Consider the following 26,856-nt stretch of genomic DNA (forward strand, 5'->3'; position numbering starts at 1 on the left):
TTATCACTCAATAACGGATTCAGCTTTTAGGAGCCAAGAAACGATAGTTTTATAATTCCTATTCATCCATTGCACGTTTGCTTCTGTTCTTTCAAGAACTTGCTGTACTGGACGACCAAGCTCCTTGTCGTAAGACGATACGAATCGTTTTAACTAGAAAATGTTTAAGTGTATTAGTATTATGACGCCTTGAAAACAAACAAAATACATAGTCCTCCTTTATTGACACCTCGGATCAAATATTGTTTGGCATTGTATCAACGGTACTGGTAGCATTATTAAATTTTATTAAATTTACGGCGCCAAAGACACAATCCTTAATCGGACCAGCCTTGCGATGCAGGCAGATTTGGCATTCTGATAAGAAGGGAGCTTGTAGTTTATTGTTTATCAGAATGCCAAATCGTAAAATGACTGCTTCACGACTGATTTGAGCGCGACTGTCGCTGCGAAAACCGCTGTTAGAGTTCGAAAAGTGAGTTACAGAATCGCAAGGCAGATGTTAAAGAGGACTCCATACTGAATGATAAAACAATATTATTTACCGATTTGAAGATTCAGTAAATTCGTAGAACATAAATTTTCTGTACCTTATTAATAAGAAACATCTAAAGACACAATGTGACACTCGTGCCACCAAACAAAGAACTTACCTCGTCAAATTCATGAGCTTGATTTATTCTTCTCGTAACTACCTTCAGTATTGAATTCATGGTTGATACAGAACCAACACTGAAACAAAATCAATATAATAAATATCTCGTTTTTTTTACAGAGTAGAAAAAAAATGCATTTTCATACATTATAAAATTGGCTCAGGATTCACGGGCACTTTCAGAAATAAATGCATTCAAATCCGGTTTTTAAATAAAAAATAATATCTCTCAAATGAGTATAAATTATTTTTAAAATCTATTTGATGACAAAGACATTATTTTTATATGCATAGTTACCACTACACCATTAGGATATTACAAAACAAAACACATCTTCAATAATAATGAAATATTCAACGCAATAAAACTGTCACTCTACACGCCAGAGTTAGAACTTATAATGCAATTGGCGAAAGAATTTACGAAAACAATCCAGTATTTTCAGAGTCTCAGTTACATAGATTACGTCTATCATATTACAATTTAATCATCATGATTCAAATATATTTATTCTTACAATTCTTTAAGTCTCTGCCAATTGTCTCTGACGAAACTAAATGCGATGGGTTCTCCGATAGACGAACTGGCAACGGCTGAGAACACTCTTACTGTATCCTGCTTCCGTATTCCGCTATCATTTCGCAAGGACAACTCCAGGTATCTGTTAAAAGGGTTTATTAACATTGGTGTAAAGTAATCAGTGAAGTAACCAAAAGACTTAGGGTAACGTGCGACGAGTGTTTCATTGGTATTTTTTCTCCATGGATAAGTAAGTAACCTCTGCTTAAAAAACGTCGTGTATTTGTTGGGTCTTCATGATTCTATACAAATCAATTGGTGTATAACCTATGCCAATTTACTTTTCTAACAGAACCTCTCACATCAAGAAAAGAGCGTACCAATTCTTGAAAGGCCCGCAACGCACTTGCGAGGCATCTGGTAATGTGAGTGTCCATGGGCGGTATAACTTAACTTCACTTAACCTTTGCCTCCTATTACATTAAAAAACCTATCATTCTGTATCGGAGATCATGCGAAAATATAAATAATTGTATGAGTAATAATCTCATACTATTGAGTTTTTTATTAAGTTATTCTGCGTAATATAAATTTGATTTTTGAAATAAACATCAAAAGGTTGGTTTTTAATTCATTATAATCTTAGAATTCATAAATATAAGGTACTTTACATTATATGTACAACAAATAGTAATACCTGTACAATAAGTATGGCGCCCTGGTACATCCGAGAACAGACAGCAGAAGTTCCCTTTCCGAGGGCGCACTGGCGGTCATGAACCTCTCCCAAGCAAAGTTCCACTCACGGGCACCACCAGCTTGAACTCCAACGCAATATACAGTGCTCCTTATATCAGCGTGAATTCTGAAAAAAATTTTGAAACGTTAAATTTGTGTCCGTTTTGGTTTTTTCATAATGTTTTTCATATCGATACAACTTCTCGACTTACTCGCCTCTGGAGCCTTCAGGCCAGTCAAAGGTTAAACGAGTAGGTATCCTCCATTTAGGAGGAAGACAACAACCTTTCTTCCTAAAGTAATTCCCTACTTATTCTGTAGTTTGGATATGGTAGAGTATAAAAATTTGTTTAAAAAAAATAACTCTAAAAATGATGATAGGCGTGTACGGGGAATCCCCTAGTTTGTGCTGTCATTATGATATGTACATAATATTATGTTTAACTATCTACATAGATATGAAACATTGCTAAAGATTACATACACTAATTAAATATACTCATTCATTATCAAATGAAACTACCTAACTAGAAATAAATCGAAATAAAATTGCTAAAATCATGTTAGTTAACAGCAAAAAAGTATCAATAAATGAAATCTTATAAAATTTCTAGACAGACATAATTCTTATAATGAGTTTACTCAATTAAGAGTCAATAATTTGACTCCCATCAAATATTGCGTAAGTTTATTTAAATATGGCCTAAACTCGAGCTCATTCATTGTGTTGTATGGTTAAGTTTGATTGAGCGGTCGTTCAAAGCAGAAACAATTATAGAAAGGGTGACGTTTCGAAGGCTTCCGCACACAAGATACTGTTATAATCTTCAAAAGGAACCTACTCGTTAAATGTATCAGGATTCGGAGTCAGCATCCAGTTTGTGTACATTCTTACAGCATGCTCCAAGCATTCCACTTGTTGAAGGTGACAAGCAGTTGATAAGAGATCGACTCTGTGTTGTGCGCGTACTACACTCTCGTTGGTGGATACTTCCCAGCCGAGGTCCTTAACTGCCCCGTTTAATAGGCGTAGAACGTAACGCTGAAAAGATCACATTATCTTTTGGTGGTCACACAACTTACAATAATAACCTATTGTATTTTAAATATTAGACCAAACATTTATTTTTTTAGAATATGAGATCACATATGGGGGGGGGGGGTGTTTAAACTACCAATAGCAAATTTTTTTTTAAAGTCCAAAAAAAGTAAATAGAAAACTTACGTCATTTATTTAGCAATAAAATAATTGTATGTTATTAAATGGATATTAAGACGATATAATATTACAAAGATTATATTATCATAATTGCAACAATTCTACGATTTATTATCTTTATTGGTAGATATAAAAGTTATAAAACATTAAGAATTTAATAATGATTATGGAAATACACACATAGCCAATAAATTATGCGTTATCTTTGAAGCTTAATAAATTAATACTTTTATGGTGTACGTAACGCCATCTATTGGCATAACAAAATATTTTAAGGAACAGGAAAATAATTTAATCTTTATCAAAATTATAGATTTTTGGGTTATCATCCCTACTTTTATAATATTTAGGTGAAACTAGATAATATGGATTTTTCAATTTATCTATAAAATATATATTTTAAACGACAGAATATTATATTTTGGTTCCGTCATTTTATTTTTATGCGGTATAACACTAGAGGTCGTAACAGTGTTAAAAAATAATTTAATTTAATAATTCTAACATCAAATAAAAAAAAATCGGCGATTAAGAAAGCCTGACGGAGAGTTCATAGCCAGCTTGGTTTCGTCAGTTTTACGCCCTTGATTTGAGAATTGGCAGTGAATATCAATTTAGAATCTATTAATTCTTTAACGTTGATAAGGCTATTATTATTTTAATTTGATTAAGTTTTAATTTTTTCATCGTAATCACAAATCGATATATTTTATAATTTCGGATAAATTAATTAACAAATGAAGACCAAAGACTTTGACGATAACAAAGGGCTGGCAACGTTTACGATTTCAAAATTACCAACTCTGACAGAAGTATAAAAAGTAGACCTTAAATTATGTTGCTAAGCGCGAAACACGTAGAAGGATGGGCCAATCCGTTTTTAAGCGAGATTGAATTAATATCAAAGAAAAAAACTTGCATTAATATCAAAGAAAACAAAATTACTGCATAAATAAAAATAAATAAATAATTATAATAGCATAAGTTGAGAAAAATATCAATGCAATAGCTTAACCGCGGCAGTCCCCAAGTGCCACGCGTTTTTTTTTTTCTTTTTTTTTATGGAGATGATTTTTTTGTAATTGTGAACGCAACTTCAGAGGCGAAAGAAGTTTGCACTATTTTAATTCTTTATCTTTTCATTACAGCGTAAGAACAATTTACATATAAAGAGAAGAGTTCAATTAGACTAATTAAGTTTTGCATTGTAATTTGGCTTACGTTATTGTAGATTTAACCCAAGATCAATTTTAATTGCTACGATATCTCTTTACAAAACTTGTAGAGAGTAGAGAAAAAATCTCGTAGTATCTGACGATTGGTAATTGAGACACGAAAACTCTCACCTGGTATTCAAGATAATAAGCTCCTTTGGATAACATCGTGTCTATATAACCCAGTGCTACCAGCCCAGACTTCCAGGGTACGTAACTTCTCTCGTGTTTCAAATAACTAGTTATATCCAGAGCTATACGATAGTCCAAACGACCGGATAGGGCCAAATTCATCGCATCATCTATTATCTGCGCCCGGTTTATTGGATGAATCTCCTCGAACCTCTTCGGGTCATTTAGAATTTTTATAAGCATCTCCCAATTTCGTTGATCGTAATTGATGCGGTAAAATCCTGGAAATTTTGAAACAGATTTCGAGATTTAATGTTCAAGATATTACATATTTTTTTTTTAGAAACACTAAAATATACTTTATTTATATAGGTAACAATGTACACTTATAAACGTCAATAACGAAAATTGTTTTGTTTTTGTTGTATGAAAATAATTCATTTACATTTACTGCCAGTTCTCAGCACATGGACGTAGAATAGACGAGAAGAACTGGCAATACCCTCTACGTTGCGTCACATCATTTATTTAAATTATAACGAAAAAAGTTATCTAATAAACAAATGCTTGCGCAAAACTACACTAATTACGCACAAAGAATATAATACACAATAAATTTCAAGTATTTGGTATACAAGGGTGTAGCTATTGAAACGATATGTTTTTAATTTGAATATAGGACAAAAAATATAATATAATTTTTTAAATTGCATTTATGTAAATATTTGCAAATAGTTTATGCATATTTTAATTAATGATGGAATTCAAGTGATATTATCAAATATTACATATCATAGTGAGTATCAAATATTTATCAACGAATGTGAGTTAAAATTCACCTGTCTGTTGTATATTCGCAATGATCCAGTCATTTTGGGCAAGAGATATATTTTTCGCTACTGACGATCTCTCTCCTTTTAACCATAATTTTGGTTGAGTCGACTCAAAGTCTTTTTCGGAAGCGGTAGTGTAAGAGATTGGAATCCACCACACTGGTTTCTGATCATCCACAGACCCGTTGATGAGGATGAATCTCTCCTGAAAACATTATATATGTGATTGAAATGCTATTTGTAAAAATCTAATTCAGTTCAATTATTATTAATGTCAAATATTGAAAAAATGCTTGACTCTTCTTGAAGGTACACAAATCCTTGGAGTTTTAAATAAAAAAATTAATTTAGCACCTTTGAAGAGAAGTTTTCTTCAATATTTTCTTCTTTTGTGTAAAATTCTCATCCACCGTAAATTGTAGCGACTACTTTTTACTTTTATATTAATGTATATTTTACGGTTTGAGCAGTGTTAACCTATTGGTTTCTGCGTGCGACTCTCATCCCTGAAGTCATAGGTTCAATCCCCGGCCGTGCACCAATGGACTTTCTTTCTATGTGCGCATAACATTCGCTCGAACGGTCAAGGAAAACCGACATGTCCTAGACCCAAAAAAGTCAACGGCGTGTGTATCACTGGAGGCTGATCACCTACTTGCCTATTAGATTTAAAAATGATCATGAAACAGATTCAGAAATCTGAGGCCCAGACCTAAAGAGCGAGACTGATTTTTATTTTTAGAGTAGCGCCACTGTTTTTTGTTTTTATATGTTACGATTCATAAATTATTACTTAATAAAGGGTACCTGTTTAAACATTACTGTCCCTGTTTCGTAGTCTCTGGTTACAGTCAAAACTGGGAAGCCAGTCTGCAAAGTCCACGAGTCCATGATGACGGCGACATCTAGATCACTGTTGCCTCTTTCCCTAGCGGCATTTGTGAGGGCGCTCCACAGATCCTTTTGCTCTGCGTCACCATACTTCTTGGCATTCAGGTAGTCTGTGATGCCGGCATTGAATACGTCATCCGTAAGAAAATGATTCATCATTCGAAGTATTGCTGAACCTAAAATAGTTGTCATAATTACATATCAGAATCTAGATTAGTCGTGATTAATTTCAATTTTGAGTTCACGCGAACTAAAATGCCTTAAATGCTTACAAACAACGAAAGTTAAATTACTCACTCTTGGTTTGAGGCAATATTAAACCCGCAATTTTTTTTGTTAAATATCATACAATTTATTAGCTAACAACTTGTCCAAAACAAACATCAATATGCCTTGTGGAATAGAGAATATAAATCCTCTTTTTTCAGTTTTTAAAATATAACATTGTTTATATATCAGAACAAATTTGTTAATTTATTTGAGTAGAAAATACAATCTCATCCTATTAGTGCAATCAGTTATTGTAAAATAGATATTTTTACGTATCTTCTATTTTCTTCTTCTATATATTTACCTTTTCCATAAGATATCTTATCGAAAATCGCTCCTATTTCTTCTGGGTTTCCAACTTCGACTGATATTTGGTGTGATGATGTTAGCGCGTCCAATTTGAATACACTTTGAACTTCATTTAGCACGAAAACTTCCATCAACTTCCAAGTTTTTTCTACCTAAAAAACGAAACAAACATACTTTATTTTCTAGTTTCATTATTAAAACAACAGACTCAAGTCGTATATTGGGATCGTTAGATCAATCAAAAATGTATCTTAGTGAGAAATGCTTTCTTAAATTAATCTTATCCTTAGCGGGAATTTAACTGTAGATAGGGGCACCGTTCCTTTGGTATATAATTATGAAACTTACGAATATTAATAATTTAACGCTTATGGTAAACAAGAAGGGGATAGCCGGTACCATGCTTTAGGGTCTGCTATTGGCCTTAAAGCATACGTTACACTCTTATCTCGAAGGTTCCTAAGTAATTTCGTTTGTTTTCCTAACATTCTGGTAATATATAGTGCAAGGGAAATATATACCTGTTTATTATTTTAGTAATTTAAATTCCGACGATAACATGGATCAGATAATAGTTTTGGCTTTGATCACAATCAATACTTCTAATCAATATTGATAAGCTCTTACTCATTATACAAGTAGGATAACCTTCACTAGCGCATTGTATACAACATATATTGTAAGAATAATGGTGTTTAGTGGCGCCGCACCACTGCCTACACTCTTCCCTGTCTTCGGCAAGCCTCTGCGCCTGGGTAAGACCTGTAAGGGCCTTGGCTTGATCGGTCCAGCGAGGTCTGGTGCCCCCACTTCCCAGCCACGATGAGTTTTTGTAAACTTACTGGATCTCTGCTTGTTATATGCCCAAAAAGCTCACGATGCGTTCGTAACAAAGTGTCGAAAAACGATTTTTTATCTGTAACCGTCTTAGCATGGACACGTTTGTTCCTTAGCTGTCATGGGAATCCTTAGCATGCACCACCAACACCACATTTCCATTACATTTTTTTTTATAGAATAGGGCGCAAACGGGCAGGAGGCTCACCTGATGTTAAGTGATACCACTGCCCATGGACACTCTTAATGCCAGAAGGCTCGCGAGCGCGTTGCCGGCCTTTTTATTTATAGGCAAAGGACCCAAACAAAAAATGCATGCCCAAGCTTATGTGTTGGAGGTCCGTAGCGTGCATTGCTTTTATTAAATTATCTACTTAACATTTTATAGTAAGTTTTATTGTTATACTAAATGTCAAGAAAGTTTTTATAACATTGCATGTTGACAATGTTTCGACATTCCTCATTCTTTTACCAGCAACAGAAAAAATTATAAGCATAGAAATTATGAGCTGGGACACGAATGATCATTCTTAAATAGGAATGTTACTCACAGCATCAACAGCAACATACTCTACGTAGCTCGCGAATCCTTCGTTGAGCCATATATCAGACCACCAGGCTGGCGTCACCAGGTTCCCGAACCACTGGTGAGCAATCTCATGGGCAACTACTGCAGCCACTCTAGCTTTTGCCGTGGTTGGTGAAACTCCATCGTCATACAGCATTGCTATTTCTCTGAAAATCGTTTTATGTTTTAATCATATTATTATTTATGAATCAAATTAAACTAGGCAATAGATAAAAAAAAAAACAAAAAAACTCTTCCGAAATGGCTCGACCGATTTTCGTGAAATTTTTTGTGCATATCGGTTAGGTCAGCGAATCAGCCAACATATATTTTTCATTTCGCATTTCATGGTCCACCCCTAAATTTTATTTTGTTTTATTTTTTTATCATACAGCATTCAAAAATACATACAACCCTTAATGTTCCCTCTGCAATCAACCGCGTTTTTTTATTATAGTAGATAGTTATTTTTATTGAACTAAATTTTTTTTTCCCAGAAATAATATAACCGAACATGGCAAAACAGCGTTTGCCGGATCAGCTAGTAATAATATACACTGTTTGTTTGAATATCTTCTCCTGAATAAGTCTGGGAATCTTTCTCTGGAAAGTAACATGTTAGGAAGACTTTCACTAAACGTCATACGCTCAACTGACGAATCATTGTTGATGCCATAAGTTGTTTTAAAACATGTTTCGAAAAAACGTGTAACCATTTTTATTACCATCATTAGATGCAATATTTGCATTCTATATTTTAGCAGGCGTTAAATTTTTCTTACATTATTAAAACTCATTATTTGTAACATCATTCAATTAACGCTATACAATCTCATGTTTGGTTTGATTTTAAATTGACTATAATAAAAGTTTAAAGTCAAAATCATTTACTCATATAGGTACAACAATGTACATTGTACACTTACGAACGTCAAAAAATAATGCTTCTAATTTTACATTTACTGCCAGTTCTCAAATCTAGGGCGTAGAACGGAAGAGAAGGCACTAAACCCTCTGCCACTCTTTTTAATCGCCAAGTTTTTTGTTTTACACAACGTTTGTAAGGAGCTGCAACCATGTACCACATGACATCTTAAATAATAGATAATAATAAAATAAAATAAAATAAATCAGCTAATAGCAGAATATACCAAGTGTTAGTCTGGCATTTAATATACAAAGTACCCTTCTACTCAATTGTCTCACCCCAATGGCAAAAACGTGATTGATGATCTTAGATAATAAGCTTTCTCGTCACGCTAGTAATCGATTGACACCCTCATCCTGATTTACGATTAATTTTAACCACTATTTGTCAAGCCCTCTGCGGTTAACTTATACATTAGTTTGCTATTTATGCTATTGTACCACAGACCACTAGTGAAATTTGTATACCTATATTAAGTTACAAATACAGTATCATTCACATAATATATGTGTTTAAGGGTCTGTTTCACAATGTATGGATAAAGTACCAAATAGCTATGCAATACATAAAATATTAGGAAGATAAATTGTGCTATTTGCCACTTCATCGGACTCATAACTTATGATGAACTTTAGGTATGTGACGAATAGCGGTATCTAACAGTGGTGAAACGCAACAATAGTGTTTATCCTACCAATAAGTAATAAATTGCTAATTTCGAACTTATTATATGTAGAACTTATCCGTACATTGTGAAACAGAACCTAAATGTTTTTAATTGATGTCGTCGTTCAGTCTGGTTCAGACAATTATAGTGCCCAAATTCTTAGTATAATTTAGTATATTAAGGCAGAACTCGGAGTCGATAATAAACGCTAAGCACGGCAGTAAGTGAAAAACCTATTGGATTTTTAGAAGATGGAGTCTATAGTATTTTTTTATGTTACAGGAGGCAGACGGGTAGGAGGCTCGCCTGATGTTAAGTTATACCGCCGCCCATTGACACTCGCACTGCCAGAAGGCTCGCAAGCGCGCTGCCGGCCTTTTAAGAATTGGTACGCTCTTTTCTTGAAGGACCCTAAGTCGTATTTGTTCGGAAATACTTAAATGGCTATAATATTATAACTTTCAAGCTTATACCACGAGGTCAGGCGCAGAACTTAAAGCTTTTCGTGCTTTCAATTACCTTCAAACACATCCAGCATAGAGCTATGATACAAAAATAACATCGAGAGGTTTAAATAAATTCGACTTTTGGGCCTTACTCCGTGATCTACAGTAAATAAGAGAAAAATAAGCCAATCAAAATTAAACAATCTAAAATATATCCACTTAACTTAGGTATAAAGAGAATTAAATATTTACCTAAATGTCAAAAGTCCCCAATTCTCCATGGCGCCGGCCTTGAAATCCGGTAACGCAATCATGTCAATCTTCGGCAAGGGGAATTTAATCTTATAATAATCTTCCAGGAACTTGAGTATCTTCGGGCCAATATCTAAGGCATAAGCTGCAGAGGATAGAGCGTCTTTTCTCGCCCATACGGAGAAGTTATCGCGACTCATATTACCAAAGTCGGTCACCGCAAATGCGACAAGGTAAGTTGACATAGGAAGAGTTTCAGCATAGTGGTCCCATATGTAACTATCCAGATGGTCGCTGAAACGCATTTTTTTAATTATTGTTTATGTTTTTATTCAAAACTCGGTGCTACAACGCTAATACTCTCTAGCTCTTTTAAGCGGCTGGTACGGAAATGGCCTTCAGTGCCGTACAGACTTTGCTCTTTGGGTCAAATGTCGCGGAATATACATTCACCATTCGTTAAAGTTTTGTTTGCCAAACAGAAATGAAAATAGACTAAAACTCCTATTCAATAATGCAAATATTTATAGGTAATTTCAAAAGGAAGACGAAACGATGGCATGATCCGTTCCAGCTTTAGTACAACATTACATGAAACGTCAAAATGGCTATCAACCAAATATAATATTTATTTGCCTTATTAGACTTAGGGTCTGTTTCACAATGTATGGATAAAGTACCAAATAGCTATGCAACACATAAATTATTTGGAAGATAAATTGTGCTGTTTGACATTCATCGGACTCATAGCTTATGATGGACTTTATGTGACGAATAGCGCTATCTGACAGTCGTGAAACGCAACAATAGTGTTTATCCTACAAATAAGTAATAAATAGCTAATTTGGAACTTATGTAGAACTTATCCGTGCATTGTGAAACAGACCCTTACGTTTATAATAACTCTATCACCATGATACGGTGCGTTCATCTTTTGTTTTACATTCTCCAAGAGGTAAAAAGGGACGAAGGACGTTACGAAAAGATTCTACGCTACGTTCGATTTTGATAGCTCAACGGCATCCTATACGCGATGATTCACCCTGTTGATATGATATGCGTATATGTTGTCGTAGTTCTGTTATATTTTAATTACTTCTAAAATACAATGACGAAAACAAAGGCAGTAACTTTTTATAGAGGTGTAACCATATTATGTATCATATATGACTCGTTATATCAAAAATAATACGTTGATACTACAGATTTTGTAGGACTGCTAACGAGAAAATGTACTATACAAATGTATGTTTTCTTATACTTATTGTTATTTTACTTACTGCCCCTGATGTCCAACGATGTTCATATTCGATATGGAACTCATATTCGCAGGTCGAGCGATGCTGATCGTAAACCTGGCCTTAAGAGCTGGTTCATCCCAGCAGGGAAATGCTCTTCTTGCGTCGGTCGCTTGAAACTGCGTCACAGCTATCCATCTGCCGCAAAGTTACTTTTAAGAATCCTTTTAATAAGTCCTAGTAAGGCTTCAATTAAAAATATTAAATTCTTTTAGATGTAACACGAGATCTTAACACTAAAACAAACTTGAGACCTGAAAAATTAAGCTTTGACATGTGATTCTAAATTACACTTATTTTCTTTTCAATTTAAGTTAATATATAGATTAAAGGTGTATTAACCTCGTTAAATATACTGTCACAGAAGACATCCTATCAACAAGATTCAAAACAATCGCAATTAAAAAAGGCATTACTATTCCGGAAGGATTGCCAATAGAACGCAAGTGACCGTCAAACTTACTAAATGTTTAGTTCATCGCCGCGCTCTGAATATTAATGAAAACAGTAGCCGAAGTTTCCGATTTGTAATGAATATTTTGTTTTATACAAGTATTTAAGATACTTGTATAAAACAAAATATTCATTGATTGATTTGGTTCGTTACCTCTTATTACTACTAAGTACAATATAAAAAAATACTACTAAGACTTTAATCCAATATCCGTTCAGTATCTTCTATACAAACAAGCTTTACAAAATTTTATTGACAATAAAGTACACAACAGCGACAAAATAGACGTAAGTTATGTAACTATTAACTAAATAAGATAATGACCAATACGACCTGACCAGGACCAGATCCCTACAAACGAAATTATATATTTAAAGGAATGTTTTTATGGATATCAAATCAAATGTTTCATTTGTCAAAATGCTCATATGCAAGTGTTATATACAAATGGGAAGGCCACAACATTTGCAAAGATTTTGCATGTAAGTACATTATAATTACTAACATGCCTATAAATTACTTAGGTAAATTAAGACCATACAACTCACAGGAAGCATAAGTATCAAAATAAATAAATAAGACTATATATAACACAAATCTTACGATATACTTTCGTAAAGACAACTAGACCTGCTCTTCAACAAATTTAGGCTAAGATCCAGCAGTAGCTTGTATCAATCAATGTCTGGATTCGAAACTGAATTGGATCAATTTTTAACTATATTTTTAGGAAACCCTTTATTGATATTGATCATGCTCAATGAAAACTTAATTAATAAACAGAGAACAAATGCGTATTATATACTGTATTTTATAAAATTTTGATTACACAAAACCTTACCGTTTGTCCTTTTTTTCTTCGTATGAACTCCTATAAAACCCATGGAGATTGTCATTTAAAATCCCAGTATACGTTATATTTAAAACGTATTGCTGTCCCGCCTTCAATGTCTCCGCAGTTACCAAAATATGGAACTGCCTTTCCATATCCTCCGTCCTTTGCTCTATGTCGATCTCTTTTCCATCGACCTTCTTGAACAGTCCAATTGTATGAAACACTAATTCAACACCATGAAATGTTACCTTATTTGTATCATTTTTCACTGTAATAACAACACTTATTTCACCATCGAATGTAAAGTTGCTTTCAAATATATACGGAGTTAGTTTTAAGTAATACCGATCTGGTTTGATACTATTTGGTAACCGCACGTCAATCACTTTGTTTATTTCAACTTCAGTTGTCGTTTCAACAGAATTGGTCGTTATTTCGAAGTTCGTAACGCTTTTACTAGATTCAGTACTTAAAGGTATAACTGTTAGTTTATTTTGATCACAGTGGTTAAGTTCGAATTTCGTAACATTTGCTAACTGGTCTGTCCTTGGACAGGCGGCGAAGTTATAAACTATGAAAGCTGTAGCTATTAATGCTAGAGTGAATATAATGAATATCACGGAAGCAAGGCCCTTAGAGAGGTAGACTCCTCGCTTGGGTTTCGAGGAGAACTCTGTTTGCAAATTGCCGTCCATGTTTGTTGTCTTATGGATGTGAGTCATCGCACCATCTTTTGATCTGAAACAATATAATCAGACACTATATTATTTTTCTAGAGCTAATTTTACATTTATTAAATCTTATTGATCTGAATCTTTATTATGATAAGTATTCTGTGTATGCTTACAATAAATACTATTACGTATTTTGTGTAGTTTATAGACTTTATCTTTTTTATATATAAAATGGAGAGGCAAACAAACCTATGCGTCAGCTATCAAAAGGTAAAAAAAACAATGGCGCTACAACCTTTTTTTAGGTCTGGTCCTCAGATTGCTGTATCTGTTTCATGATCATTTGTTAATCTAGTAGGCAAGTAGGTGATCAGCCTTCTGTGCCTGACGCACGCCCTCGACTTTTTGGATCTAAGCCGGTTTCCTCACGATGTTTTCCTTCAACTTTCGAGCGAATGTTAAATGCGCACATAGAAAGAAAGTCCATTGGTGCACAGCCGGGGATCAAACCTACGACCACAGGGATGATAGTCGCACGGTGAAGCCACTAGGCTAACACTGCTCTAAAGGTAAAGGTAGTTAAATATTCCAAATAAAATATATGTATAGATTTTAATTGCTATCAATTCTCTAGGCTTTGTATAGGTCTAATCATTGATCAAGATGCAAGAGCACGCGTCTTGTTATTCATGTTATATTTATAATTTTCCAATGAGCTCGTAATTTTGATGTCAATGACCTTTCAACTATATGATAGTCACTTTTCAAAGCCATAAAATGATATTTAATTGAACATAGAAGTACTTTTTCACACGATAAACGAGAATGGTACCGGCTTTATTGTGATCATCTTAACAGAGCAATGTCCAAGCTCAAAGTCTTTCAACAACTGCAAACATAATAAAACATGTATCCTCAAGTAATGAGTTCTGGCTTGGCATGCTTCGTGACCTGAATGTCTTCCATGAGTTTTACACAAAGTTTTCTGTATCTGGAATTTATGGTTCATCCATTAAGTTGTAAGTACTTTATACATTTTATATTCAGAAAGTACCATTTTACGAGTCCTATCTGACATAGTTTCGACAACGTTCACTTTAATATTTGACACAAGTGCATATATGTTAACTGTACTGTTCATAGCTTAATTAACATTTAATACAACTCTAAGACAAAGTTGCCAAGGTAAGCTATGCATATTCCTAATATAGCAATAAACGTGATTATATACAAATCGAATTATAAGGTAATGATTTGAACGCAACCTAGCTTGAGGATAGATATAGACATAGACATAACATTTATTACTAACGAAACACACAAACAGAAACACACAAAATAACAATAATAGTAATCAAAAAATTACGAAAAGAAATAAAAGTATAAGGTACATTTTAAGTGTGTAATATGTGTGTGTTGTGGTTGTAACTGGCCGTGGCTCAGCATTATGCTGTACAGCAGACGTGTTCCACAGCGCCGGTCGTTCTACCAGAGACCACAACAGTTAGCGCCTCAGACGCAAAAAAAGAAAAATAATGTAATAATAATAATAGTACAAAAAATAAGCACACGACTGCTATGTTTTTAGTTTTAAGTCTGTTCAGAAAAGCAAATATGACTTATTAACAAAAAAAAAATCTGCGGCGCTACAACCTCTTTAGGTCTTGGCCTCAGATTTCTGAATCTGTTTCATGATCATTTTTAAATCTAATAGCCAAGTAGGTGATCAGCCTCCAGTGCCTGACACACGCTCTCGAATTTTTGGGTCTAAGACATGTCGGTTTCCTCACCGTTCGAGCAAATGTTAAACGCACACATAGAAAGAAAGTCCATTGGTGCACAGCCGGGGTCGAACCTACGACCTCAGGTATGAGAGTCGCACGCTGAAGCCACCAGGCCAACACTTCTCAATGACTTATATACAAACTTTGTAAAAATATTTAACTGAAATTTCATCACAATCAGATCATTAGATTAACCCTTAAATAAATTTTAAATAATTTCGTATTTGCTTTACGGTTGTTGATGCACCAACCATTTGTCCCTCTTTTAATTTTAAATCTGTTAAAGTAATCCGTTTTGAACTAGCACAAAGCCACAGATTGAATAATAGACACAAAGCCCTTCGAATGCCGAGTGATATTTCAATCAAAATCAAAATAAAGTGATATAGCAGTCGCCTGTCGACGAATCGTTAGTCGATTAAATTCGACATTCAATTTCAAAAACCATTCGATTCGAACTTTAATTGCGATAAGCTTTTTTCAGCTAGATTGAAAAGTTTTGTTATCGGGGCCGATACATCAAAAAATGCTAACAGTTTATGGACGAGGTTGGAATGTTTACGTATGGACGTGTAAATTGAACAAATGAAATTAAAGAAAAATGACCTATTACTGTTTTTCCATTCAAAAATAAGATAGTTGGGATAGATAAAACTACGTTTTATTATATTTAAATTAAAATATTACCCTTTTAAGTTGAACACAACAACCTTCTTAATGAATATGTCGCAACAAGCTTAATTAGCCGATTAATTTACAGCCTAGCCTTTTAACTAAACGGCGCTGTTTAACTAGCGGCCTGAAACATATATATATATACGAAACAAATATTTTTTTGGTGGTAATTGAACACTGTTTAATCCATTTGAATTGAAAGAAAAAAGGTAAAACGTAGAACTACCGTTCTGATTTAGAATCCTTACAATCTCAAGGATACATTTCATCCACTTGATACCCTAGCTAGCTTTAAATTTAGCGTATTATGTTACAAACTATTAATCAAAGCAATTAAACAATTGTCAGTCTTCTTTGTTAAAGTTGGGCTTAAATTCTAACTTTTTATGGTATGGAGGATGTAGCTGAAATGGCCTTTGATGGATTGAAACCCGAAGTGTCCGTGGTAGAGGAGATGGTTTCTCTGAGAAAATATGGGCTGGAGCCCTGGAGGTGGATGAGAGAGATGTGAAGGAACTCGTTGAGGAACAGTCTCAGAAGCTGACAACCGAGGAGTACCAACCAACACGACCTACATTCTCAGCAGCATACGGTGGTTCAACAATAAAAAAGTTTTGAAGAGGAGGTTATCTCTACAAGAGACATAAATGTGATCTTGGGAATGTTGTAGAGTGCGTGGATAAATATAAACCCGAAAAAGTTGCAACTTGTCGTGATCGGAATGTTTCAACGAAACTTGAATGATTCATTAAAGAGTGGAAGAAACAAACCTACTTAGACAGTTTTTTCAAACGATCTACAGGTGAAAATGAGCAAAGCGTGACGAACAAATAGAAGTTGAAGAAGAAGAACCAGTGACGAAAATTGAGCGTTTTCGTAAGCACTTTGCTTTGTTTATGTTTTTATAAATAAATTTCTCTTATTGTAAATACTTTTTTTTTTTAATTTAAACACTGAACAAAGCAACTGAGGTATTTTTTAGGAGCTGGAACGGACTGAGCTGGAATTTCAATGGGGAAAATTGCTTTGAGATACGAGCAAGGTTACGGAACGAATTGCACACGTATGACGAGGTACCACTGTAATTATATAAATAAAAATGAATCGCAAAACATATTTCTAAGCGTAAAACTCGATTGCCTGGACCAATTTTATACCGGAAAAGCGGTCAGTCTCTATTGGGTAGCACTGCAAAATATATTTGTATGTAGTAACTTAAAAGGTAGGCATATAAATAAAATCTTATTATGGCGAAACGAAATTTGCACGGGGGCAGCTACAACATCATATTTCTAAAACTGCGACTATAATCTTCTGTATTAAAGTATTGTACAGAAGCTGTTACTTAAAGTACAAGCCATTAATCAAGGCCCTAAGCCTAGTTAAAGAAGAAATTAGTTGTGCAAGACCAACCTGATAGCAACGAAGAACGCGAATGCTTTAGGAATTCTTCTTTTTTGTGGTCTACGTTGTACGCAAGTGAATACTCGTACGATATTAAAGCGCTCCCATACTTAATGCGGACGAAATAGTCTCTAAGTTTCAAAAGCTTTTAAACGTGAAAATGAAAACACTGCTATTATAATGGCACCAACTCTCACGGGACAGCCTCGACGCCTGCCTTCTTAAGCCTTGGTTAAACGGAAAAAATAAATATACATCGTAAAATGGCGGGCATGAATTAATTTTTTTTTGCAAATTTCTTTTATCTCTCTATATTATCAACTTAATTAATAAAAAAATTGTTATGTTTAATTAATTTTTTTTACTATTATTATTTTGTGTGTTTTGTGTGTGTTATGTCTATCTAAGTAAAGTTACATATGATTCATTGTGTTTGGCCAATCATTGATTATTTATGTATTTGTTATCTTGAATCCTCAATCAATATGTTTATGAGCTTTATAATACCTATCTTTGCTTAAATGCAAAAAAGTGTGGCAGCCTTCAAGTTCAAGTTCAAAATTATATAACTTACATGTGGATCTTTAAATTTAAAATAGACCTTAAATTAAGACGTTTTGGTTATTTGGTTTCCAATAAAAATATTTTTGGGACTAAAAATACAATTTTGTCATATCAATAAAAAAAAAAATAACATGACATAAATTTATTATTTATTAAACTATCTCTCTGTCAAACATACAAGACAGCTAACTTGAAATTTACTATAATTAGTTTTCGTTAGTACTTTACCAGTTTGACAAGGCCCTTAGTAACCCGAACAATAAAAGACGCTAATGTGTTTATAAATTATTAATCCACATCCCTGTGGACACGTCCCCAAATACTGAAGGTATTTTCAAAGGAATTTTTTAAGTAACGCTTCAGTCCTTTTTAATGGATGTAAATATTTTGTTATAACTAACTATACTTCAAAAGCTATTTTCTTGGCGCCTTGGCTTGGCTTTTACAGAAGTAAGGAAAGGGATGACGGGTCTGGGCGTTACTGCATACGATTTTTTGCATTTTCTGAGAAGATTTACTATGGTAATATATATATATATATATATATATTTACCTTAGGAAAGTAGAGATTTCAACGAACTAAAAGCACACCAACTTTTTGTAAAAAGCTGATATTTTGACGGGTGAATTTTCGATTGAAAACTAGGGTGTTTTTTCGATATTAATTCAAAATAAGGTGAAAAAATAAATATTTTTAATCAAATAAATTACAGCGTATTTGGGACATAGAAAGGTAAGTTTTCACCAAATTTCGTTAAAATTTTTTTTTTTTGTAAAAGATAAAAATTAAAAACCAATAACTTGGTTTTTGGAATTTTTCACATAAATTTTGAGGTTATGTGAAAAATGTGTGAATACAAAAGTTTTAGATCTTTTTATTACCTACAACTTTGCCATTTAACTTTCTTCGATAGGACTTTTAGTTTTGCCGGAAATCGAGATAAACCGTTTTTTACCCTTTTTATTTTATTTACATTTATTTTAAATAAAATAAATAAATAATAAAATAAATTAAAAACAAATATTTGTCCTCTATTTAGAGCACGCATTTACATTCTCGTGCTTACATTAATTTAGGGTTTATCTATCCTATTTTTTTTACAACTATTTTTTAAGTATTTATTTTTTTTGATTTGACATTAAAAATACCGTAATATATATAACCCTTTCACCACCAAGTCTTGTTTTTTTAATAATATATTTAATAAGCATTATAATATGTCAAAACAAGGTTGGCCGGGTCAGCTACTACTTTATTATATTGTGACATATGTATGGTAATATAATACTATGGTGGTGTTAAGTGGTAAACAATGTGTAAGATAAAAGATAACAGGAAGTAATAAGGGGCTTGTAAGAAGGAAGACACTTTCATTTCCTTCGCCTTATAAGTGCACGTGATATTTACTACGAAAGTCTTGGGAAAATCTTTTAATATACTATATAAGAACCGCTCAATCTTCCATTATCGTAATATAGCGGAAACATCAACACTTTATGTAATACATTGATACTATTATTATGAAATTACAATACTTTTAGCAGTATATAAAATATTTTTACGGCCTAATAAAGCCACGATATTAAAATTCGAAATATACGTATGTTAATTTATTTTACTAAAATTATAAAAGCGAAAGTTTGTAAGTATGGATGGATGTTTGTTACTCTTTCACATAAAAACTACTAAATGGATTCTAATGAAACTTTACAATAATATAGCTTATACATCAGACTAATACATAGGGAGTATAATATGGGAGTAGGAAAAAATCTACCATCTGCAACCTATTCTGGCGTGCGCTGCCAATACCGCTAGTTACAAATATTTATTGCATGGTTCAAATATTTATCTTAAATAGTCCTAAAAAAAAGCCCGCCACAGTATATGCCTTTGTCTAATTATAGCAATAATAGTGACCCATTACTACAATAAAAATTTATAATTTATTTTAAATGCACATTTGTTAGTAATCAATTGATTCCTAAACATAAATAGATATCTTTATCACTTCTGGTATTTAAAGTAGATAAAATATGTCTTTGACGCTATATCATTTGGACAAATATTATTTTAATTCTACGCAGATGAAGTCGCGGGCACCAGCTAGTATAAGATATTTTTTACGGCCTGATTAAGCTATGACATTAATATATTTCAGTTAATTTATAGAAAATATTTAAATAAATTAAATGCAATTATTTATAATAACAATATTAGATTTGTACAGTTTCTCTTGCTTACTACGATTATTGAAAATAGCCATGTAATTGTAAAAATATGCCTCAGTTTTCCATTACTCATAGCAGTGTGAAATGCTTACAAAAGCCGAATAAACAATTATCGCACGCATAGCTGTTAGTTTTAAAATCATTGGACCTTTAAGAGTAAATAGGATTACTCTCGTTAGAAGTGTCAGTGCAATAACAATAGCGGCCTTCACACGTACAGTTCGAACCGTAGGAAACAGCCCGCGCCATTCCGATCTGCCGTCCAATCCGTCCGTGTAGACGCCTCAAGCGCGTGGTGGTTTGACAGTTCGATGCGGCGCATTGGTGTGTACGAAAGTTTGTACAGTTTTATGCGGGTACCTCGTGTGGATGACAATTATTTCAAAATGGCAGTTTGGAGCGTGGAAGCAGTGACAGGTTTTATAAGGATATATCGGGAACATCCATGTTTATGGCAAGTTAAAAATAAGTCGGCTTATACAAACCGTAATTTAAATCTTCAAATGAACGTCCAGTTGCCAGATATCTTAATGTTGCGGAAAGACGTTCTTCTGGTGTTATGCATTTTCTCATAACTGTTTCTTGCTTAGTAATTCTGTGACGGATAAAGTTCCAATAAGCAATCAAAATTATCGCCGTCCATCCTTAGGTAATTTTTTAAATCTTCTGGATAGTTTTCTCGTATTTCTTTTAACATGGGTAAATGTCCGAATTTTCGTCTATATTTCTTAACCCATACACCTCTCCTTTTTAGATTATTAAAACCAACCACAAAACCAGCTAACGCGATCACTAGACGTGTATCCATTTCTACTGTACCGGTTAAAACTGAGAGAAAACTTTTAAAATTGGTCGACATTCCACGCGCCATTCCATACTGCGATCTAAACTCTCGAAAAGCATTTATACGTACAGTTTTATCTGCAGGAAAGCGAAATAGACAGTTTGAACCGCAGTTCAAACTGTTATTACAATTGAAGCGTAAAGTAGAAGCACAGATCAGCGCGCGGTCTAGTCTGCACAGATTTATCTGCAGATTGGTGCGCAGTTCCAGAAATGCCATTCCAAACTGCACGTGTGAAGGCCGCTAATACGTCTCCGGCAGCGACATCTCATTGAATCGCAAATTTTGTTACTGCTTCGTTGAGTCGACCTTCGGAGTATTGAGCTGAAGTGGCTCAAACATATCCATACTGATATAGCGAAACAAATATTTGACAAGATATTTAATGGGATGGTTTGTTTTGCGTTATGTTACAAACATAAATGAGTATTAGTGAAACATCTTTGACCAGTGGCCTATTACGGTCAACCATGAGATCCATATTTCTTTATTGTGAAGGCAAAAATCGTGAGCGTTTCATAAAAACCTAAAAATATGTGTCAGGGACAGAGAGCGGATTACCTACATGTCATAAGAAATAAAAACAATTAAATAAACGGTGTAATCTGCAGCCTAGAATTATTATTATTAATAATTCTTTGAATGCCAATTGAATATCATATGTATATAATGCAGCAGGTGTTAGATGATTGTTTCGTATAATCTGTTTTCGGATAAAAGTAGTCTTTGGTTCACGTGAGTAATTATTACATTGTTAAAATTTTAGACATAAGACTGAATTGCAAATAAATTGTAATATTTAATGATAATATATGAATAGTAAAATAAACGATCGCTTATTTAAAAGTTGCATAGTATCGCGTTATGGCCAAAATTCACCAGTCCAGATTGAGCATACTGTGAAACGAGCTGGATCTGGATATCCATAGTTGCTCCCCTCACACTTTAAGAGCGATTTTCGTTTAATGTTTATTTAAATTATTGTTTTGCTTAATTTCTTTTTATTATTTCTTATATGCTATATTTGCCTGTAAGTGCTTGACACATTACAAATTGTATTTTATTTTTCTTTTATCAATGTATCAGTGTTCCGAGCGTTGGCAAGCATTTATAAATAAATAGTAAAATGACAAAAGCCGATTTTAAAGCTTACTTGATACAGTTCAAGTGTTTTACTACGATTTTTTAATAAAGCTAATAAAATCGAATTTCATGCGGGCAAAGTCCTACTAGAAGAAAATACGAAGACAAAAATACTATGTAAGTACGTGGTTACCGAATTAGCTCTTATTAGCCGCTAAATAAACAAACAATCCACTGATCTAACGCACGTGGCACATAAACAAACCTATAGTCAATTATTCACTTCGTTTAACGCATTCTATTTTTGTTTTACGTCGTAAATACTTGATGGCAAATTAAACCAAAATCATGCCAATGGAATTTTTCTGTGTTAATTAAATTTAACGGTAAGTTCGCATTTGGGGTTTTAAAAGTTGCTAACTAAATAGCAAAGCAGTGTTGTCCTAGTGGCTTCAGCGTGCTACTCTTATCCCTGAGGTCGTAAGTTCGATCCTCGGCTGTGCACCAATGGACTTTCTTTCTATGTGCGCATTAAACATTAGCTCGAACGGTGAAGGAAAACATCGTGCGGAAACCGACATGTCTAAGACCCAAAAGTCGACAGCGTGTGTCAAGCACTGGAGGCTGATCACCTACTTGCCCATTAGATTAAAAAATGATCATGAAACAGATTCAGAAATCTGAGGCCAAGACTTAAAGAGTTTGTAGCGCCACTGATTTATTTTTTTAACTAAATAATAAAGTAGTGGAAAATCTTTTTAAAAATCATAATATAATATATATAATATCAACATTTCTTAGACAATTAGATCCTATATAATTAAATAATTTATTGCCTAGGATCGAACCCAATCATCCTTTTCTAAGACACACTTTACAAATAAACCACGAGATAAGGAGAAGTACGTATTAAGTAATATACACCAAAGTAATATTTAAGAATCTACATGTATCTCTAGGTACTTACATAACTTCCAATCAATTAATGCTATAAACGCGGCAATCATATCTATTGTTCTAAGGCAATGTGTAGCGAGTGACTCATTTTAATATACCTGGCCAGTTACGTTTCAATTCTCTCTAAATCTTACTCAAACACAAAAACATCGCTAACTATAAATATTTAAAACTATATTATCTAATTTTTAATGTTAGTTAAATATATTTATTACAGTTTCTTGGAAGATATAGAGTTGCTCTTCTATTAGATAATTTTGTGTTATCAGACAACGAACTTAAACTCTTGAAATGAAATTAAACTGGATCAAATAATCTATTACTTATCCAATACGTGTACATTATTTTCTTGTATCAATGTGGAGTAATCCATATTATAGAGTATTCAAGGGAAATTTCTCAGATGTGAAACAGTTAATCCACAACCAACCTACATTGACTATTAGGTTCATTTTCCAAAGCATTTCAACATTTTCTCGTGACTCAATAACATTGACACAGTCGCCTTGCAAACTTGATTCACTAGTTCTCTTCAATCAAATCAAGTTTGTATATAAAGTTATATGTTCTTCTATTATCCTTAAGTTCCACAACAAATTCTTTCCAAGTAATAACGGATTTTTTCTTCTTTTTATCCAGGACAGGATATGGCAAAGTGTAATTGTATGGAAACTAGTCTGCAACTTCGATTAAATATTCTTGAAAATTGAAAACAAATGAAGATTTAATCTTATTTCAATAGTTTTTTTATTTAATCTTAAACTAATGAGTCTAACTGACATAGTGATGAGAGTGAAAAAAAAAATGAGCTCCTTCAATTAATCATACAAGGCAAAGTGGCAGGTAAAAGGAGACCTGGCCGCAGACGCACGTCCTGGTTGAAAAACTTGAGACAGTGGTTTGGTCAAAGCACCAAGTCATTGTTTAGAAGCGCGCTTCAAAATTAAAATAGCCATGATGATCGCCAACCTTCGCAAGGAGATGGCACTATAAGAAGAAGAAGTCATAGTGATTCAAGTTACATATATTTTATCACCACCATTTTTTATAGAATTGACTACATTTAAAAAAAATATCGTTAGGCATCTCTGCCATTCCGCTCAAACTTATATAAACATTTTCACTCAGAATATCGAGTTCAATCACTCCTAGTGAGGAGTGATTGAAGTTGAGTGCAATTTAATAAAAAATCCCAGCCTAAACGATAAGATATCTAATAAACTGCCAATAAATCGAAACGTTATCACACATTTAACTTAGGGGACCTATAGCGATCCCCTGCATGGCCCCTTTGTAGCATATTACACTATTCCATCCTATTGTTGTGATAAAGGGCTCTCCTCCCCTCATCAAACGTGAGGAATACAAAGGATTCTGAACAACCAAACTTTACTATTATTATTAGGTAATAAAAAAATAACCCGATGCTCACATTGTCGAACGCCGCAGTGAGAATTAAAATGTAACGCTCTGAGCATCAGGGGTGACAGAATGTATGAGCTGGTAATACGTTGGCTATATTCATAAGACCTTTAAAGCTATTTTGAACTTGTATAACAGATTTTAGGGTGTTAAGTTAGCCGTCAAAGTAACGGTTGTTACTGTTTTGAATCTATAGAATTTGTATGGTACGAGTAATGTGCAATGAAATGATAAAAAAGTTCTACTTGATTAGCTTATTGAGAAACTTGTGAGCCAGTCTTTATGAAATTCAGATATATATACAAATATTTAAACTGCATTTGAATAGAATTATTTAAAAAATATAAGCTGCTTTAACATTTTATAGAAAACTAGCAGACCGGGCAAGCGTTGCTATGGCTAAGGTTTTTGTTATATTACATAATAGCAAACTATTCAAGGGAAACGGTAGGAGAGCACCAGTCATGGGAACCACCATGCTTTTTTGGTGGTTATGCCATTAAATTGTAGCTTATGTGACACGTTGGTACTTTCAACACAGCGCCATCTGTTAGAATTGTGACTATCAAATAATAAACAAATATTTTGCAATCAAATAATATTGCGGGTATAAATTGAGATGTAAGCTATCCTTTCTTTTAATTTCGATCAAACCACCCACGGTGTGCAAATTTGATTGATATCGGTTCGGTAGTTTAGGAGTCCATAGCGGACAAACAACGTGACACGTAATTTATAGATATTAAGATTGTAAGATTAAGATTAGGTTGATGTCTGTAATTTACTATATGTCACATCTGTATTTATTTATTTTTGACATGGAAGTCATACTTAGCTAAGTCTCGATTCTGGATCTTATTTTAAGAGCGATAGCAAATGAAAATCGTCAAACACATTTTAGTATCACTTTTTAGGTTACCATCACAAATTCTCACATAATCAATTTATGCTATAAAAACCTTATTATATGCTATAACAAGTGTTGTTGTCGCCACTTATAACACGTACCGTCCTTGACATTGTCTGATTGGCAATAGATAGATAACAATTGTCTATTACTTTTCCCATTATAGTATGTATTATTTAATAGCCGATTGTTTGTATAACCTCTTTTATGTTTTGTTTGGTATAAAATTAAAAACAAAAATATGTTTCGACTGTCCAAATTTTGTTAGTTTAATATGTAATGGTAGCATGGCTTTAAGTATAATTTAATTGTGTCGCATAACGCCTTCAAACCTTCTTATCTTAATACTATTTTGCACTGTTAAGAGTTTCGTTCTTACAATTTAGAATCAAATTTATCTTATTTAAGTGTGAGAACCTTAGACAAAAATCATAGAGTGCCAGTATGTTTAGTCAGTCGAAAAATTTTGCGATTTAGGAATCTTTGGCAAATATATTAACTTTAAGGATATTAATTAGTTTATTATAAAGTGATATTCTACCACTTTATAATTAACATTATAATATGTATATATAATATGTTCACGTGGTTTCAAAAAGAAGAAAAAGCTTTTTCGAAAATATAAATAGTCCGAAGGTCAATGCTAGCCCGATAAACATTGACAGAAATATAAACAACATAGTGAAGAATGGCAGATGCCTCACCGTAACGTTATTTATCTAAGATTCATTCGTTCAACATAATAATTACTTCACGGAGAATGTACCTGCGGAAAAGTTTTTATGTACCTTTTTTTATAGTATAATGCCACTCTCACAAAACTTATGTCAATTATAATATGTCAGTCAATCTGCATTCTTGCTTATAGTTCACAAAAATGTATAATTAAAGCATAACAACCATTTGTCGTAATTTTGAATTACGAACTTAATGTAAAAATATATAATATATATTGCATTAAGTTCGAATGATTCGATAACTTGATAAGATAGAATCTATAATTGTATGAGTGCCAAAATATACGATTTCTAAGCCTTGAAGGAGCTTTCCATCCCTTATCAGAAACATAAACATTTGCGTCTTAATATATCAATCAATTACTCAGAGTAATTATTGTTTTATATAAAGAAATTATTATTGCAATAGAAAATTTACCTTAATATGACATAGTATCCATTATTATGAAATTGCGGTAACGCGGGAATGCACAGTAGGCAGCAACACAACCTGCTCACTCGAGTGTA

At 33.3% G+C, this 26,856-nt stretch overlaps 1 protein-coding gene across 2 annotated transcripts; it reads right to left on the reverse strand.

The window, feature by feature from the left end:
• LOC125053383 (aminopeptidase N) lies at positions 1–26,856 on the reverse strand. 2 transcript variants are annotated; one of them, XM_047654731.1, is made up of 15 exons: positions 26,768–26,850; positions 16,993–16,995; positions 13,073–13,804; positions 11,760–11,915; positions 10,480–10,773; positions 8,170–8,353; positions 6,777–6,933; positions 6,119–6,378; positions 5,318–5,516; positions 4,479–4,759; positions 2,756–2,955; positions 1,873–2,040; positions 1,174–1,317; positions 654–732; positions 1–153 (listed from the first exon to the last, which is right to left on the reverse strand). In XM_047654731.1, the coding sequence occupies exons 3-15, from the start codon at positions 13,786–13,788 to the stop codon at positions 4–6; spliced, it is 2,988 nt and encodes a 995-aa protein (XP_047510687.1). In that variant the 5' UTR covers positions 13,789–13,804; positions 16,993–16,995; positions 26,768–26,850; the 3' UTR covers positions 1–3. The 2 variants fall into 2 exon arrangements, with proteins under 2 accessions (XP_047510687.1, XP_047510688.1); XM_047654732.1 differs by lacking the exon at positions 16,993–16,995 and having other exon boundaries at positions 26,768–26,856.

Source organism: Pieris napi, chromosome 10 (genome assembly GCF_905475465.1).
Source record: "Pieris napi chromosome 10, ilPieNapi1.2, whole genome shotgun sequence".
NCBI lineage: Eukaryota > Metazoa > Arthropoda > Insecta > Lepidoptera > Pieridae > Pieris > Pieris napi.